The sequence below is a fragment of the Geotrypetes seraphini genome, chromosome 7 (assembly GCF_902459505.1).
Source record: "Geotrypetes seraphini chromosome 7, aGeoSer1.1, whole genome shotgun sequence".
In the NCBI taxonomy this organism is placed as follows: Eukaryota; Metazoa; Chordata; class Amphibia; order Gymnophiona; family Dermophiidae; genus Geotrypetes; species Geotrypetes seraphini.
The window spans coordinates 114,493,238-114,508,020 of NC_047090.1; the positions used below are offsets into that span (position 1 = coordinate 114,493,238).

General features: G+C 44.8%; 1 protein-coding gene across 2 annotated transcripts in view; it reads right to left on the reverse strand.

Annotated features, from left to right (window-relative positions):
* The window catches only part of DNAL1 (dynein axonemal light chain 1), a 38,001-nt gene that overhangs the window by 15,797 nt on the left and 7,421 nt on the right, over positions 1-14,783 (reverse strand). For both annotated transcript variants that reach the window (XM_033951424.1, XM_033951425.1), the window contains exons 2-3: positions 13,150-13,188; positions 66-175 (exon numbers count right to left, since the gene is read on the reverse strand). In XM_033951424.1, the coding sequence (XP_033807315.1) occupies positions 66-175; positions 13,150-13,188 (149 nt within the window). The remainder of the gene's footprint in view (positions 1-65; positions 176-13,149; positions 13,189-14,783) is intronic.

The following is a 14,783-nucleotide window of genomic DNA, read 5'->3' on the forward strand; positions in this document are numbered from 1 at the left end:
ATGGAAGACAGGTTTCTCCAGGACTGACAGTTGCTCAAATAAAAAAAATAGCTGATTGAACCTACTCGCAGTGAACCAGTGTAGACAGAGATGCATCCATCTTCTCTATGGGAGGAATCTGTGCATAAAGCTTCACCTCCTTGGCTTCAGATGCTTTCTGACCTGCTTTCTCTTCCTAAACAAAAAAAATCAAAAAAAAAATCTACAGATCTACAGAAGGACAGATATGAGTCACAGATCTATGCATTCTTGCTCAGTGATACCGTACAGGCATGTTTAGTATGTTTCTCTTTTGTATTCTGGCTTTCTTTTATTATTAATGTTTAGCTAGGAAATTACAGCAAAGATATACGCCCAAATTCTGTATAGGGCGCCTGGTCTCAGAAGCCACCTAAGTGGCTTTTGAGAATCGCACATGGACGACCTTTAAAGAATCGACCTAAGCTACCTAACCACCAGGGCTCTATAACTGGCGCCCATGTCACAGGCGCAGGTTAGAGAATTGCATAGCTGCTGAGCTGATCGCAAGGGAATCTCCCTACCATGATCAATTTAGCGACTGCAGCAAACCGTCCCCACCCCCGCAAAGACTACTGGCAGGAGGGATACCCAGTCCCTCCTACCGGACATTCCCCCCTCCAGCAAAGATTGCCATAGTTATCATGTTCTATATTCCCCCAATCACAGCTAAATATATACCACACAATATAGAAACACATACTCACAGAAAGTGAAAATAATTACTCATCTCTGATAGGCTGCCTTTCAGTGATTCAAATGTGTATTTAATTTTCTTTATTGTTAATTCTAGTGAAACTCATTGACTGAATTATTCAGTTGTCTTACTGGCTGCCAACTATTACCTGTTGACAATGAAAAGAACTAAGCTCCTCCATTAAAAGCATATGCTTATATAGCACAGTTACTTACCGTAACAGTTGTTATGCAGGGACAGCAGGCAGATATTCCCACACATGGGTGACATCACCGATGGAGCCCCGCAGCGGACAGCCTCGAAAGCAAACTTGCTTGAAGATCTCGATCTTTCGAGGACTGCACCGCGCATGCGTGCGTGCCTTCCCGCCCGAACTAGGGGGCGCATCTCCTGAGAGGATCCTCAGTTCAGATACCTAGCCAAGAAGCCAACCAGGGGAGATGGGAGGGTTGTGGGAATATCTGCCTGCTGTCCCTGGATAACAACTGTTACGGTAAGTAACTGTGCTTTATCCCAGGACAAGCAGGCAGCATATTCCCACACATGGGTGACCTCCAAGCTAAGTAAAAAGGGATGGAGGGAAGTTGGCAATTTACGAAAAAAGATTTTGCAAAACAGATTGGCCAAAATAGCCATCCCTCCTGGATAAAGTATCCAGACAATAATGAGAGGTGAAAGTATGAACCGAGGACCAAGTGGCAGCCTTGCAGATTTCCTCAATAGGAGTTGATCGGAGGAAAGCTACAGATGCCGCCATAGCTCTAACTTTGTGGCCCGTCACTCGACCTTGCAGAGGAAGACCAGCCTGAGCATAGCAGAAAGAAATGCAAGCAGCCATCCAGTTGGAGATTGTGCGTTTTGATATAGGACGTCCCAACCTGTTCGGATCAAATGAAATGAAAAGTTGAGGAGATGTTCTGTGAAGTTGAGTGCGTTGGAGGTAGAAAGCCAAAGCACGTTTACAGTCCAAAGTATGAAGAGCCGCCTCTCCTGGATGAGAATGAGGCTTTGGAAAAAATACAGATAGAACAATAGACTGATTGATGTGAAGTTCTGAAACAACTTTAGGTAAGAATTTAGGATGAGTACGCAGGACCACCTTATCATGGTGAAAAACTGTGAAAGGTGGATCTGTAACCAAAGCTTGTAACTCACTGACTCGTCGAGCAGATGTGAGGGCGATCAGGAACACAGCTTTCCAAGTGAGATACTTGAGGTGAGCTTTGTCAAGCGGTTCAAAAGGAGGTTTCATAAGTTGAGCTAAAACAACATTGAGATCCCAAACCACAGGAGGTGGTTTAAGCGGTGGATGGAGATTTAGAAGTCCTTTCATAAAGCGAGAAACCATAGGATGTGCAGAAAGAGGTTTTCCATCCAGAGGCTGATGAAAAGCAGCTATAGCACTAAAATGGACTCGAATAGATGTAGTTTGAAGTCCAGATTGGGACAAATGAAACAAGTAGTCCAAAACTGATGATAAAGAGGACGATATAGGTTGCAAGTGACGCGTAGAACACCAAGTAGAAAATCTTGTCCACTTCTGGTCATAACATTGTCTAGTCGATGGCTTTCTGGAAGCAAGTAAGATATCTTGAACAGACTGAGAAAATTGAGGAAAGTCTGTTATGCAGAAAGGTACCAAGCCGTTAAGTGTAGAGACTGCAGATTGGGATGAAGCAAGGAACCTTGACTCTGCGTGAGTAGAGAAGGAAATATTGGCAGAAGTAGAGGCTCCCTGGTGCTGAGTTGAAGTAGAAGGGAGAACCAAGGTTGTCTGGGCCACCGAGGAGCAATCAGAATCATGGTGGCATGTTCTGACTTCAGTTTGACAAGAGTCCTGAGAATCAGAGGAAACAGAGGAAAGGCATAAAGGAACTGATTCCTCCAATCCAGTAGAAACGCATCCGCTTCGAGACGTTGAGGAGCGTAAATGCGGGAGCAAAATTGAGGCAGCTTGAAGTTGAGAGGCGATGCAAACAGATCTATCTGCGGAATTCCCCAACGAGCAAAGATTTGGTAAAGAGTAGGAGAATTGAGCGTCCATTCATGAGGTTGTAGAAGACGACTCAATTTGTCCGCCAAATAATTGTGTTGTCCCTGAATATAAACAGCTCTGAGGTAGAGGTTGTGAAGAATTGCCCAATGCCACAATTTGAGAGCTTCTTGACAGAGGGAATGAGATCCCGTCCCTCCCTGTTTGTTGACATAATACATGGCTACCTGGTTGTCGGTACGTACAAGAATCACCATGTCGTGAAGGAGATGTTGAAAAGCTTTGAGAGCATAGAACAGCAATGGCGAACCTATGGCATGCGTGCCAGCTGTGGCACACGAAGGCCTTGCAGCTGGCACGCGGGAAGGTCCGCAATAGAGAGCTGCACGGGTCGCGGGGATCCCATGGGGACGCCTCCGAGGGTCGCGGGGTTCCTGCGGGGCTGGATGTACTAAGTCGCACGGCTTTTCTCCCTACCTGCTCTGCTTGCAGCACAGAGCCGAACGGAAGTCTTCCCGACGTCAGCGCTGATGTCGGTAAACAAAGCCCTCCCTCCCTCCGACGTCTGCGCTGACGTTGGGAAGACTTCCGTTCGGCTCTGTGCTGCAGGCAGGGTAGGTAAGGAGGAGTAGCCTCGCGGCTCGAGTGGCTACCAAGGGAGGGGGGCGGTCTGCCCCGCCCCGTGTGCAGCACAGCCGGCCAGGTCCCCTTACTTTTGTGGAGCTAACCCGACCGACCGACAACAGCCCTGGTCCGACAAACCTCCCTGCCCTTAACCGCGAATCTAAATTACCTTCTTACAGCAGCTGTAAGAAGGAAATTTAGATTCGCGGTTAAGGGCAGGGAGGTTTGTCAGACCGGGGCTGTTGTCGGTCTGTCGGTCGCGGAAGTGCCACAATAGTAAGGGGACCTGGCCGGCTGTGCTGCACCCGGGGCGGGAGAGAAGGAGGGGGAGAAGGACGCTGAAAGCACTGGGGAAGACAAAGGGGTGAAGAATGACGCTGAAAGGCCATGGGGAAGACGGGGTGGGGGGGGAAGGACACTGAAAGCATTTGTGGAAGACAGAAGGGGGAGAAGGACGCTGACAGGACATGGGGAAGACGGGGGGGGGGAGAAGGACGCTGAAAGCACATGGGGAAGACAAAGGGGTGAAGAAGGACGCTGAAAGGCCATGGGGAAGATGGGGGGGGGGTGGAGAAGGATACTGAAGGCCATGGGGAAGACAGAGGGGGGAGAAGGACGCTGACAGGACATGGGGAAGATGGGGGGGAGAAGGATGCTGAAAGCACATGGGGAAGACAAAGGGGTGGAGAAGGACGCTGAAAGGACATGAGGAAGATGGGGGGTGGGGTGGAGAAGGACGCTGAAAGGCCATGGGGAAGACGGGGGGGTGGAGAAGGATGCTGAAAGGCCATGGGGAAGACAGAGGGGGGAGAAGGATGCTGACAGGACATGGGGAAGATGGGGGGGGAGAAGGACGCTGAAAGGAAATGGGGACGAGAGAGTGGGGAGAAGATTCTGGCAGGGAAGAAGACAGAGATGCCAGACTATGGGGGGAGCGGAGGGAAGAAGATGGGTGCCAGACCAATTTGGAAGGGGGGAGAAAGGGAGAGGCACAGTAACAAATGGAAGACGCAGAAGGAAGAGAGACAGTGGATGGAAGGAACTGAATGAGAACATGAGGAAAGCAGAAACCAGGCAACAAAGGTAGGAAAAGAATTCTATTTCTTTTTTTCTTTTTTTTTTGCTTCAGGATAAAGTAGTATACTAGTTGTGTTGATAAAAATTTATAAACAAAAGAGGCTCTGGTAGAAACCCGTTTACAAAGTGTGTATTCTTCCCAATTAATATTTCCAAATTAATAAAGTATTTTTGCTTATTTGTAAATGGGTTTCTACCAGAGCCTTTAATTCAGTAGCATAATTAAATGAAATAACTATTTCTGAAGTTTATAGGGACGGGCGGGGACGGAAGGGATTCCTCACGGGGACGGGTGGGGACGGAGGGGTTCCTCACGGGGACGGGTGGGATTCCTCACGGGGAAGAGTGGGAACGGGTGAGACTTTGGCGGGGACGGGTGGGGACGGGTAGGATTTCTGTCCCCGCGCAACTCTCTAGTCCGCAATTAAGATATGCGGCGCGGCGGGAGGTGAGTGTGCCGGTGTCTGCTTTGCAGCTCACCTGGCAACAGGGCCGGAATGGCCATTGGGAGGACCGGGCATTGTCCCAGTGGGCCGCAGCCCATCCTCCTGTGCTGGCTGCAGTCCTGTGAGTGGATGTTTAGCCTGCCTGTCTTCCCCTTAGTATCCTATGAGCCAGGCAGTGTGTGAGGGGGAAGTGGGGGGAGGAAGAGAAGCTTCACACTGAGTCTGTCACAGGAACTCAGTGAGGCTGTAGTGTGACTCCACATGTGACATCTGTAATCAGGAACAGTTCCTAGTGCTCCCATGCTAGAGAGGTGAGGATATGGGGGGAAGTTAATGTGTCTAATAATGTGCTCCTCTGTAAAAACCTCTGTATCTTCCATGGGGGACATGCTAAATTCGAGGAAATAAAAAAGCTGCTTATGATGATTGCATAGAGAAGTTCAGTAAGCTGAGAGGAGGGCTGGGCTCTCTGTGAACAACCAACACACTAATCCTCTGCGCTGTACCTTATGGAAAACTCAATATAGCAAAAAACAGTAAAGTGTATATGTGGCCCTTCACAGTGCTTTTGTAAACATCATAATAAAATAACAAAGGCTCCAATAATGAAAAATAAAAGTCCTTTTCCCATACACTCAGGTTGCACAAGTCCGGTTTTCACCCGGACAGTATATTTTTTGACCAAAACGGATGTCTACAATTAGTAAAATTCCCCAATCACATATTTTTTTATGGGGACGGATTTGTATACAGCACTTCATTAGATTTTTTTTATTATACAAATTTTATCTTTTTGTAGACTTGAAGTCTTGAACAAAGAAAATGAGTACAGCAATAAAAGCAAAAACAGATAGTGGAAGACCATTCCAAGAGGCCTGGACAGAGTACATATGGAGTGATTGAACGCAGTGGGAAAGCATTGTGTATTATGTGTAATGAAAGTGTTGTGTCTCGCACATCAAGTGTCAAACGTCACTTTGAGACCAACCATAACAGTGTTGCTGAACTTGGTTTAGCTCAAAGAAAAGAGTTCCTTGTAGGAAAATTAAAGAAATATCACTCCCAGTCTCTTAGTTTTAGCAACTATCTTTCAAAAACTAATCATCTTACAGTTGCCAGCTTTCAAATTTCACTGTGCATGGCAAAACATGGTAAGCCCCTCTCTGATGGAGATTTTATCAAAAAGGCAATTTTGGCTGGGAGTAATTCACTCTTCCATGATTTCCAAAACAAGGATAAAATTGTGCAGCGCATCTCTGAGATGCCGCTAAGCAGAAATACTGCAAAAGATAGGGTTCTGCGAATGGCTGCTGATGTTAGTCAACAGCTTACTTGCGACTTACAAAAAGCACCCTTCTACTCCATGTGCTTGGATGAAAGTATAGATATTACTAACCATGCAAGACTAACGCTCATTTTGCCTTATGCTACTGGTGACATCATGAGAGAAGAGAGCTGGTAAGTCCAGAAAAAGTAGTTTCAGTTACTAGCGATGGAGCACCTAGCATGGTGGGGACAACATCAGGATTCATTCATTTCTTTGCTAAGGAAGCAAAACATCCACTGATTCAATTTCACTGCATAATACATCAAGAGGCTCTCTGCGCCAAAGAAAGCAGCAAAAAACTTGATGATGTCCTCAAAGATGTAACAAAAATGGTGAACTTCATCATGGCGCGTGCTCTTAATTTTCGACAATTTCAAGCCCTTCTTGATGAGGTTCAGGCACAATATAACACTTTACTGATGTACAATAATGTCCGGTGGCTGAGCAGAGGACGAGTGTTAGAGAGATTTGTGGCCTGCTTGGAAGAAGTTAGGCTATTTATGAACGAAAAGGGGGAAGACTATCCTCAACTCACCAACATGGCCTGGCTTACCAACCTCATGTTCTTTACAGATTTTACTAACCACTTTAATGTACTAAACAAAAAATTACAAGGCATGGGAAAAACAGCAGAAAGCATGTTTAGTGACATCAAAGCTTTTGAGAGAAAATTGCATGTTTTTGAAAAAGACCTTGAGAGTGGACAGCTAAAATATTTTCCCAACCTAAAAATACATTTGGATAATTCTACAACATTTGTGGACAGTCATAAAAAACACCAGGAAATCCACAAAGCATATTCCATCATTGTAGCTGAAGCAAAGGAGAATTTTAGTAAAAGATTTTCTCAGTTCCGTAAGATGGAGACAACTCTTTCATTTATAACTTCCCCAGAAAAGTCCACATTTGAAGATCTTGATCTTTCCTGCTTACAGTGGTTGGATATTCAAAATTTGGAAATGGAGCTACTGGAATTTCAAGAAAGCTCTATCTGGAAAAGTAAATTCAATGACCTGCGTGCGGCTCTTGAACGTATTGAGTGTGAAAGGGTGACAAATGAAATCACTGCTAGCAGTTCTGAAAATGAAATCCTAAAAGCGTGGAATTCTCTGCCAGACAATTTTAAGTCCATGAAAGCACTTGGGATTGCTCTTCTTACTTTGTTTGGGTCATCCTATGCTTGTGAGCAGCTGTTTTCGGCTTTGAATCATATAAAATCTGATGCTAGAAACAGATTAACGGATGACATGAGTGCTGCATGTGTTGCTCTGAAATTAACGCACTATGAGCCAAGGATTGACAAGTTATCAGCATGCATGCAACAACAAAAATCACATTAATTTTTTTCAGAGCATGCCCAATGCATATGTTTACATGAAGCAGTGTTTTCAGTTTGCAGTTAAGACACTTTCTAAGTTATTTAAATATTATTTAAAGATGTTATTTAAAAAAGTGACTTTACATAGCCCTGTTATATTCCAATCTGGAATTTCCAATAAAAACGGTTGGTTTAATTGAAAGCTCTTTTGTTTTCTTTACATCATATTATTAGAAATGTAATGATTTAACTATTTTCTAATTTGATTGTAAATTTTACAAAAAAACATGTATAGACTCTTTGGGAATGCACACCGAGTCTTGACACAGTTAACAGTTTTAAGAAGTTTATCTTTTTTTTTACTCAGGATACATTTGACATGTTATGTGAATAATACATTTAAAATATATTGTGTAACTGAATCAAATTCTTCCTAAATTCATTAAATTGAATGAAATCATTAAAACATTATAAATTGCCAATAAATTGAAATGAAAACCAAAGGATTGTGAATCAAATTGATTCTCTGACAATACAAAGATTCCAACCTTTAAAAATGATGTTACATAGTTCAGGCAACTTTATAAAGAATTTTTAGATACTAAAATCTTGTTATTAAGGTTTAATTGACGTGCTGGCACTTTGAGGAAATTCTTTGGTTTTGTGCGGCAGTTTGGGCACTCGGGCTCAAAAAGGTTAGCCATCACTGGCATAGAATATCGCTCTGAGTTCCAACAGATTGATATGACACCGACGGTCTGCTTGAGTCCAGAGACCCTGAGTGCGAAAACCGTCCATATGAGCTCCCCATGCGTACGTTGACGAGTCGGTTGTGAGGACTTTCTGATGAGGAAGAGGGTGGAACAGCAAGCCTCTTGAAAGATTCAAAGAGAGCATCCACCAACGGAGAGACTTCCGCAACGAAGGAGTTATGGAAATCAGTCGAGTTGGTGGATTCACGGATTGCTGCCATTGGGATGCCAGTGTCCATTGAGGAATATGAAGGTGAAGTCTGGCAAAAGGAATCACATGAACTGTAGAAGCCATGTGACCGAGCAGAACCATCATATGTCGTGCTGGAACAGCTGAAAGTTGGAAGACTTGTTGAGAAATCTGAAGAAGGGCGGCCTGACGTGGTTGTGGAAGGTATGCTTTCAGATTGATAGTGTCCAGAGTTGCTCCTATGAACTGGAGAGACTGAGAAGGAGTCAACTGAGATTTGGGAAAGTTGATGTGAAATCCCAAACTTTGTAGAAAAAGAATAGTCTGTTGTGTCGCTGCAATAACCCCTGAAAAAGAGGGAGCTTTGATGAGCCAGTCGTCTAGGTATGGAAATACTTGGAGACCCTGGTTGCGAAGAGCTGCAGCCACCACCACGAGACATTTTGTGAAAACTCTGGAAGAAGAAGCCAGCCCGAATGGGAGAACTCGGTACTGCAGATGAAGGCTTCCTACTTGGAATCTGAGGTACTTGCGAAATGCTGGATGAATAGGGATATGAGTATACGCCTCTTTGAGATCGAGGGAACACATCCAATCCCCTTGATCCATTAAGGAATATAACGTTGGCAGAGTGAGCATTCGAAATTTCTCTTTGACTAGATATTTGTTGAGAGCTCTGAGATCCAGGATCGGTCGCAAATCCCCCATCTTTTTGGGAACTAGAAAATAACGGGAGTAGAATCCCAAGTTCCTTTGTGGAAGAGGAACTTCTTCCACAGCTCGCAGGTGAAGCAGAGCCTGAGCTTCTTGAAGAAGAAGGGGAAGGTGCGACTGATCGGAAGGACACTCTCTTGGATGGCGATCTGGAGGCACCTGCAGTAACCGAAGAGAGTATCCCTCTCGTAGGATGGAAAGCACCCAGAGATCTGATGTAATGAGCTCCCACTGGTGATAAAATGTGGACAGACGACCCCCTATGGGGAGGGGAGAATTTGGAAATAGAGAAATTGGAATGCTCAGGCTGAGATTGTCAAAAAGACTGAGTTGGTTTGGTGGCAGCAGGAGTCTGAGACTTTTGCTGGCGCTGTTGTTGAGGAGGACGACGACGAGGAGGAGGTCTGGAAAAAGCAGGAGTCGTTTTCTGAGGATAACGACGTGGAGTCTGTTTAAAACCTCTAGTTGGTGCAGGTTTGGGTTTTGGTCGAATGAGGGAAGCAAAAGAGCATTCATGTTCTGAGAGACGCTTGGTAGCTGCTTCGATAGAGTCATCGAACAATTCGTTACCCTGACAAGGTAGATTCGCCAATCGATCTTGAAGATTGGGATCCATGTCAACAATACGCAACCATGCTAAACGACGCATGGCTACTGCAAAGGCAGATACTCGAGAGGAGAGTTCAAAAGCATCATATGAGGCTTGTAACATGAAGAGTCGCAATTGAGAGAGAGTCTTGAGGATGAGTTTGAATTCTGAAAGACGAGTTGTGGAAATATCCGGGTAAAAAGATGGTAAAATTTTCAGAAAATGGTTGAAGTAAGAAGTAAAAATGTAGCTATAATTAAGAACTCTATTTGCCATCATAGAGTTCTGGTATAAACGGCGACCAAACTTATCCATGGTACGACCTTCTCTGCCTGGAGGAACTGAAGCGTAGATTTTAGAAGGATATGCTTTCTTCAAAGATGATTCCACTACCAGGGATTGATGAGAAAGTTGAGATTTTTCATAACCCTTACATGGAACTGTTCGATAGCGAGATTCCAATTTAGAAGGAATGGCAGTGATGGAATAAGGAGTCTCCATGTTACGAGCAAAGGTTTGTTTGAGAACAGGAGTCATGGGTAAACGTAGTGACTCTTTAGGTGGATGAGGAAGCTCCATATCTGCCAAATATTCAGGAGTATATTTGGAATCAGAATGAAGATCTAGTTTGAGAGCTTGTCCCATATCAAAAAAAAATTTGGCAAATGAAATGGATTTGGAATCAGATGCTTCCTCAGGAGACACACTGCGAGATCTAGGGAGTGCTGAGTATGAAGGAGAAGCCTCTCTAGAATATGGTGACAGTGGTTCCGATTTAAGGGGTAGAGTCATCGAAGAAGCTGTACTGTGAGGTGGAGTAAGAGAATGTTTTCTCTTAAGGCTCCTGGATGGAGAAGTACCAGGTGTGCGTGGTACTGAATGAGTCGAGGTCTGAGGTGAAGTGTCTCGACGAGCCGGTTTCAATGGAGGAGTCTTCGGTCGAGAAGGACTTCGAGTTGATGCTCGATGGTGTCGAGATCTGTGCTTCGACTTCGAAGAAAGGGGCAGAGAAGTCTCGGTGTCCAAAGCTGAAGACTCTCTCCAAAGCTTAGAAGCACTATGTCTCGAAGGCTTCGACCGGTGCTTCGAAGGAGGTGAGTCCGGAGAAGAATCCGATGAAGGTATTCTCTTCGGTGTCTGGGATCGGCCTCGAGATACTGGATGCTCCGGTTGGGTGACAGGCTGATCCACCCGAGGCAAGGTCGAGGACGGAACCAATTGAGCCACTATAGAGGAAATCTGAGTGGTCAGTATAGATTTGAGCATGTCTTCCAGCATCGGCACCGAGACAGAAGGTTCTGATCTCGTAGGTGCAGCAGTACGCTCCGAAGAGGGCGACCTCGAAGGTGAGTATTCCCTTGTCTTGGAGGTACGCTTGGAAGATGGACGTGCAGAGGACTCTGGTGGCTTCTTGGGTACGGTACCTGAAAGAGAACCCGGAGACTTACCCCCCATGGCAGATTTCATCGAGGATACCATCTTCGAGGGAACCGAAGCAGGCAAGGTCGAGGCCTTTGAGACCGAAGCTCCAGCCGGAACTTGGGTCGAAGCCTTCGAGACCGTGGTCGTCGATGATGTCGGAGTCGAAGCCTTCGATACCGGGGCAGCCGCTGAGGTCGAAGTCGAATCCGAAGGTTGCTCCATGTCTCCGAAGAGTTGAAAAAATTGGGCGCACCTGCGTCGAAAAGCCCGTGGTGTGAGAGTGAAGCAACGATGACAATCTTCTGGTGAATGGGAAGGACCCAGGCACTGAAGACAGCGACAGTGGGGATCGGTGACCGAAATCACACGATTACACTGACGACAACGTTTAAACCCGGTGAGAGGCCGGGACATAGAAAAAATAAAGTCCGTGTCGAACGGAAGGAGCAATTGGGCCTAGGCCCAAGGCTCACCGGCCGGACAAGTATAAAAGAGAAACAAAAATTCAAGTTTTGTTTTTTTTTTTTTTAGTTTTAAGAAAGGAGAAATAAATTAAAGCACAGCGACCGAACTTTGTGAAAAAAAAAAAAAAGAAACAGCCGCGGTGAAGAGAAGGCAAAAGTGCTGCAGAGCTGAAGAAAAACGTGTCTTCTTGTCTCCGCGGAATTAAACGAACTGAGGATCCTCTCAGGAGATGCGCCCCCTAGTTCAGGCGGGAAGGCACGCGCGCATGCGCGGTGCAGTCCTCGAAAGATCGAGATCTTCAAGCAAGTTTGCTTTCGAGGCTGTCCGCTGCGGGGCTCCGTCGGTGACGTCACCCATGTGTGGGAATATGCTGCCTGCTTGTCCTGGGATAATTATTTATTCAATTTCCTATACCGTTTACATGAATTTATTCAGCTACTCAAGCATTTCTCCCTATCTGTCCCGGTGGGCTCACAATCTATCTAATGTACCTGGGGCAATGAGGGGGGGGGTTTAAGTGACTTGTCCAGGGTCACAAGAAGCAGTATGGGTTTTACCCACAACCCCAGGGTGCTGAGGCTGTAGCTTTAACCACTGTGCCACACACTCCCCACAGTCCCCATGCTCACTCACAACCTGCTGCTGCCACTGCTCCACCCAGAACTAGGCTCTACAGTTTTCTCTATGCTATTTCTGGAGCGGTGGCATCTGTGGTGGTGGTGGTGGTGAACCAGGAACAATGCCACACCTTCTTCTATCTCCATTAAGTCAGATTTAACACAGAGGCAACACAACCACACACACACATAACTAGAGGGGTTTGAAACAAAGAACCCACAAATTGTGTTTTGCATGCTTTCCCTATTTGTTACCTCTGCATCACCTCATTCAGGCCAAAGAAATGCATCTAGGACTGGTGAATCAGGGTGACTAGCAGGGGCCATGCTCCCTTGCAGTAGTCCCATCCACAACAAGCTATTTATCCTGAGTCAGCAGCTGGCAGAGGAGGTAATGGTGGGTAAGATATGACTGCTATGCTGTAGTCTGCAGATGGGAAGGGGTAGATCACTTTGGGGAAGAGAGAGGTGGACACCAAGGTTGGGGATGGGGAGAAAGATAAGAAATGTGGATGCAGAAGGGAGAGGAAGAAACAACATATGTAGGATAGGGAAGACAGAGAAGAGAAAAACAAGCACCAAGTATGCCTCTCTCATATCCCCTTCTCAACTGGTGTTTCTCCCTCCCATTCAAGTCCTTTTTTTCTCTTCTGCTCTCTCCTAACTCTTCTGCCCCCCACTAGTGATTTTCCCATGGCTGAACTCTGCAGCTGGTTGCAGAGGATGGAGCTATCATAGGGGCACGAGACCTAGGACTGTTTCTCCAATCACAGTTCTATACCCAAGTACTATATTAGAAAAAACAAACAAACATCGAGTGTGCTGAGAAATAAGTCTCAGCGTTTATTTAATAACATCACTTACAAGGTGAAAAAAGTACCTTATATCTTGAGCACTTACCCATTTAGCCAAGGCTTCCTTAATAGTTGTTGCCTTTGCCTACAGATAAAAATAAAATAAGATGTGAAACATTTCATGATACCTAGTTTCCTTCTTCAGCATAAAATATGCATTGCTATGACAACATTAATTGTTTGAATTTCTGTATAATAAGTACATAATTAAACAGAGATGGTTTTATGTATATTAAAAAATTAATATACCACTTACTAATTTCAGCAGTTCACAATCTAAACATATATATTAAAACACTAAGAACTCCTATAATAAGATAGAGAAGACCTAACCATCAATTAGTACAAAATCTCTCATAAAATCCTCAAGGGGTAAGTTACAATAGCAGTTCTGCAGAAGATAACCATCACATAGATTGGGTGAATGCATCTTTTGATCTTCTCTCAATTCCATATTAAAAGCTTGTTTAAAAAATAGTGTCTTCAGTAAAATTTTCTTCTCCTCTCATTTAAGGGGGAAGGACATTCCATAATTAAAGGGCCAAGTAAAAGAAAGATTTGTTCCTAGCAGAAGACCATTTTGCTCTTTTGAGTTGAGGGGTGATCAATCTAAAATCCTGTAAAGATCTTAACACTGTGCTAGAAGAATATGGAATAATCATAAAATGCAAATACACTTCCCCCTTCCTATTCGCAGTTTCGATTATTCGCAATTTTTTTCCCCAGGCCCACCCCCCACCCGAGAATCACTCATTGGTAACCCGCATTGAAAAAAACTGCTCCTGGACTTGGATCGGGAGGAGGAGGGGGACGATCAGAGGAGGAGGAGGCGATCAAAGGCGAGCATCCGCCCCAGGACCTTACCTGGTGATCTAGTGGTGACGTGGGGCAGAAGTGATCTTCCTACACTCCTGCCACATGCAGAGCTGTACTATGAGTTCCTGTGATCTCACGAGACTACAATGGGAGTTCCTGTTGTCTTATGAGACCATGGGAACTCACAGCACAGCTCTGCATGGGGCAGGAGTGTAGGAAGATCGCTCCTGCCCCGCATCACTGCTAGACCACCAGGTAAGGTCCGGGGGTGGGTCAGAGTCAGCCCAAAAGTTATTCGCAAATTTTCCCTATTCGCGGGCTGGCTCTGCCCCTATCCCCCGCAAATAGGGAGGGAGAAGTGCAGCTAGGATGTTGAATATGATGTTGTATTCTATATTTCATTGGTAAACATTGGTATTTCAAATAAAGCAGAGTGACCACATGTACTAATCAACACCATAGTTTTATTTATTTTATTTTTTTTTTTATAAATCTTTATTGATTTTTCAAACTACAATTGTGCAACAAATGAATCACAAATATGGATATTACAAACCAAGCACAACAAATGTATAACATTAATGCTCTATTATTTTTATCCCCTCCCTCCCACCCAATACAAATAGATTAAAATCTTCATGAAACTATTCATAAATTCCTATATCAATACCATTTCCATTTCCATTCCCCCACCCCCCACCTCCCCAGGATGTGTATGTTTACATGTCCATGTAATGAAAAATTATTCCTCTTTACAATATTTAGCCAATGGCTCCCAAACATCCATAAAATTCTTAAATCGTCCCTGTTGTATGGCCTAACAAAGTTCCATTTTATAAGTAAAACATAGGGTTTCCCACCAAA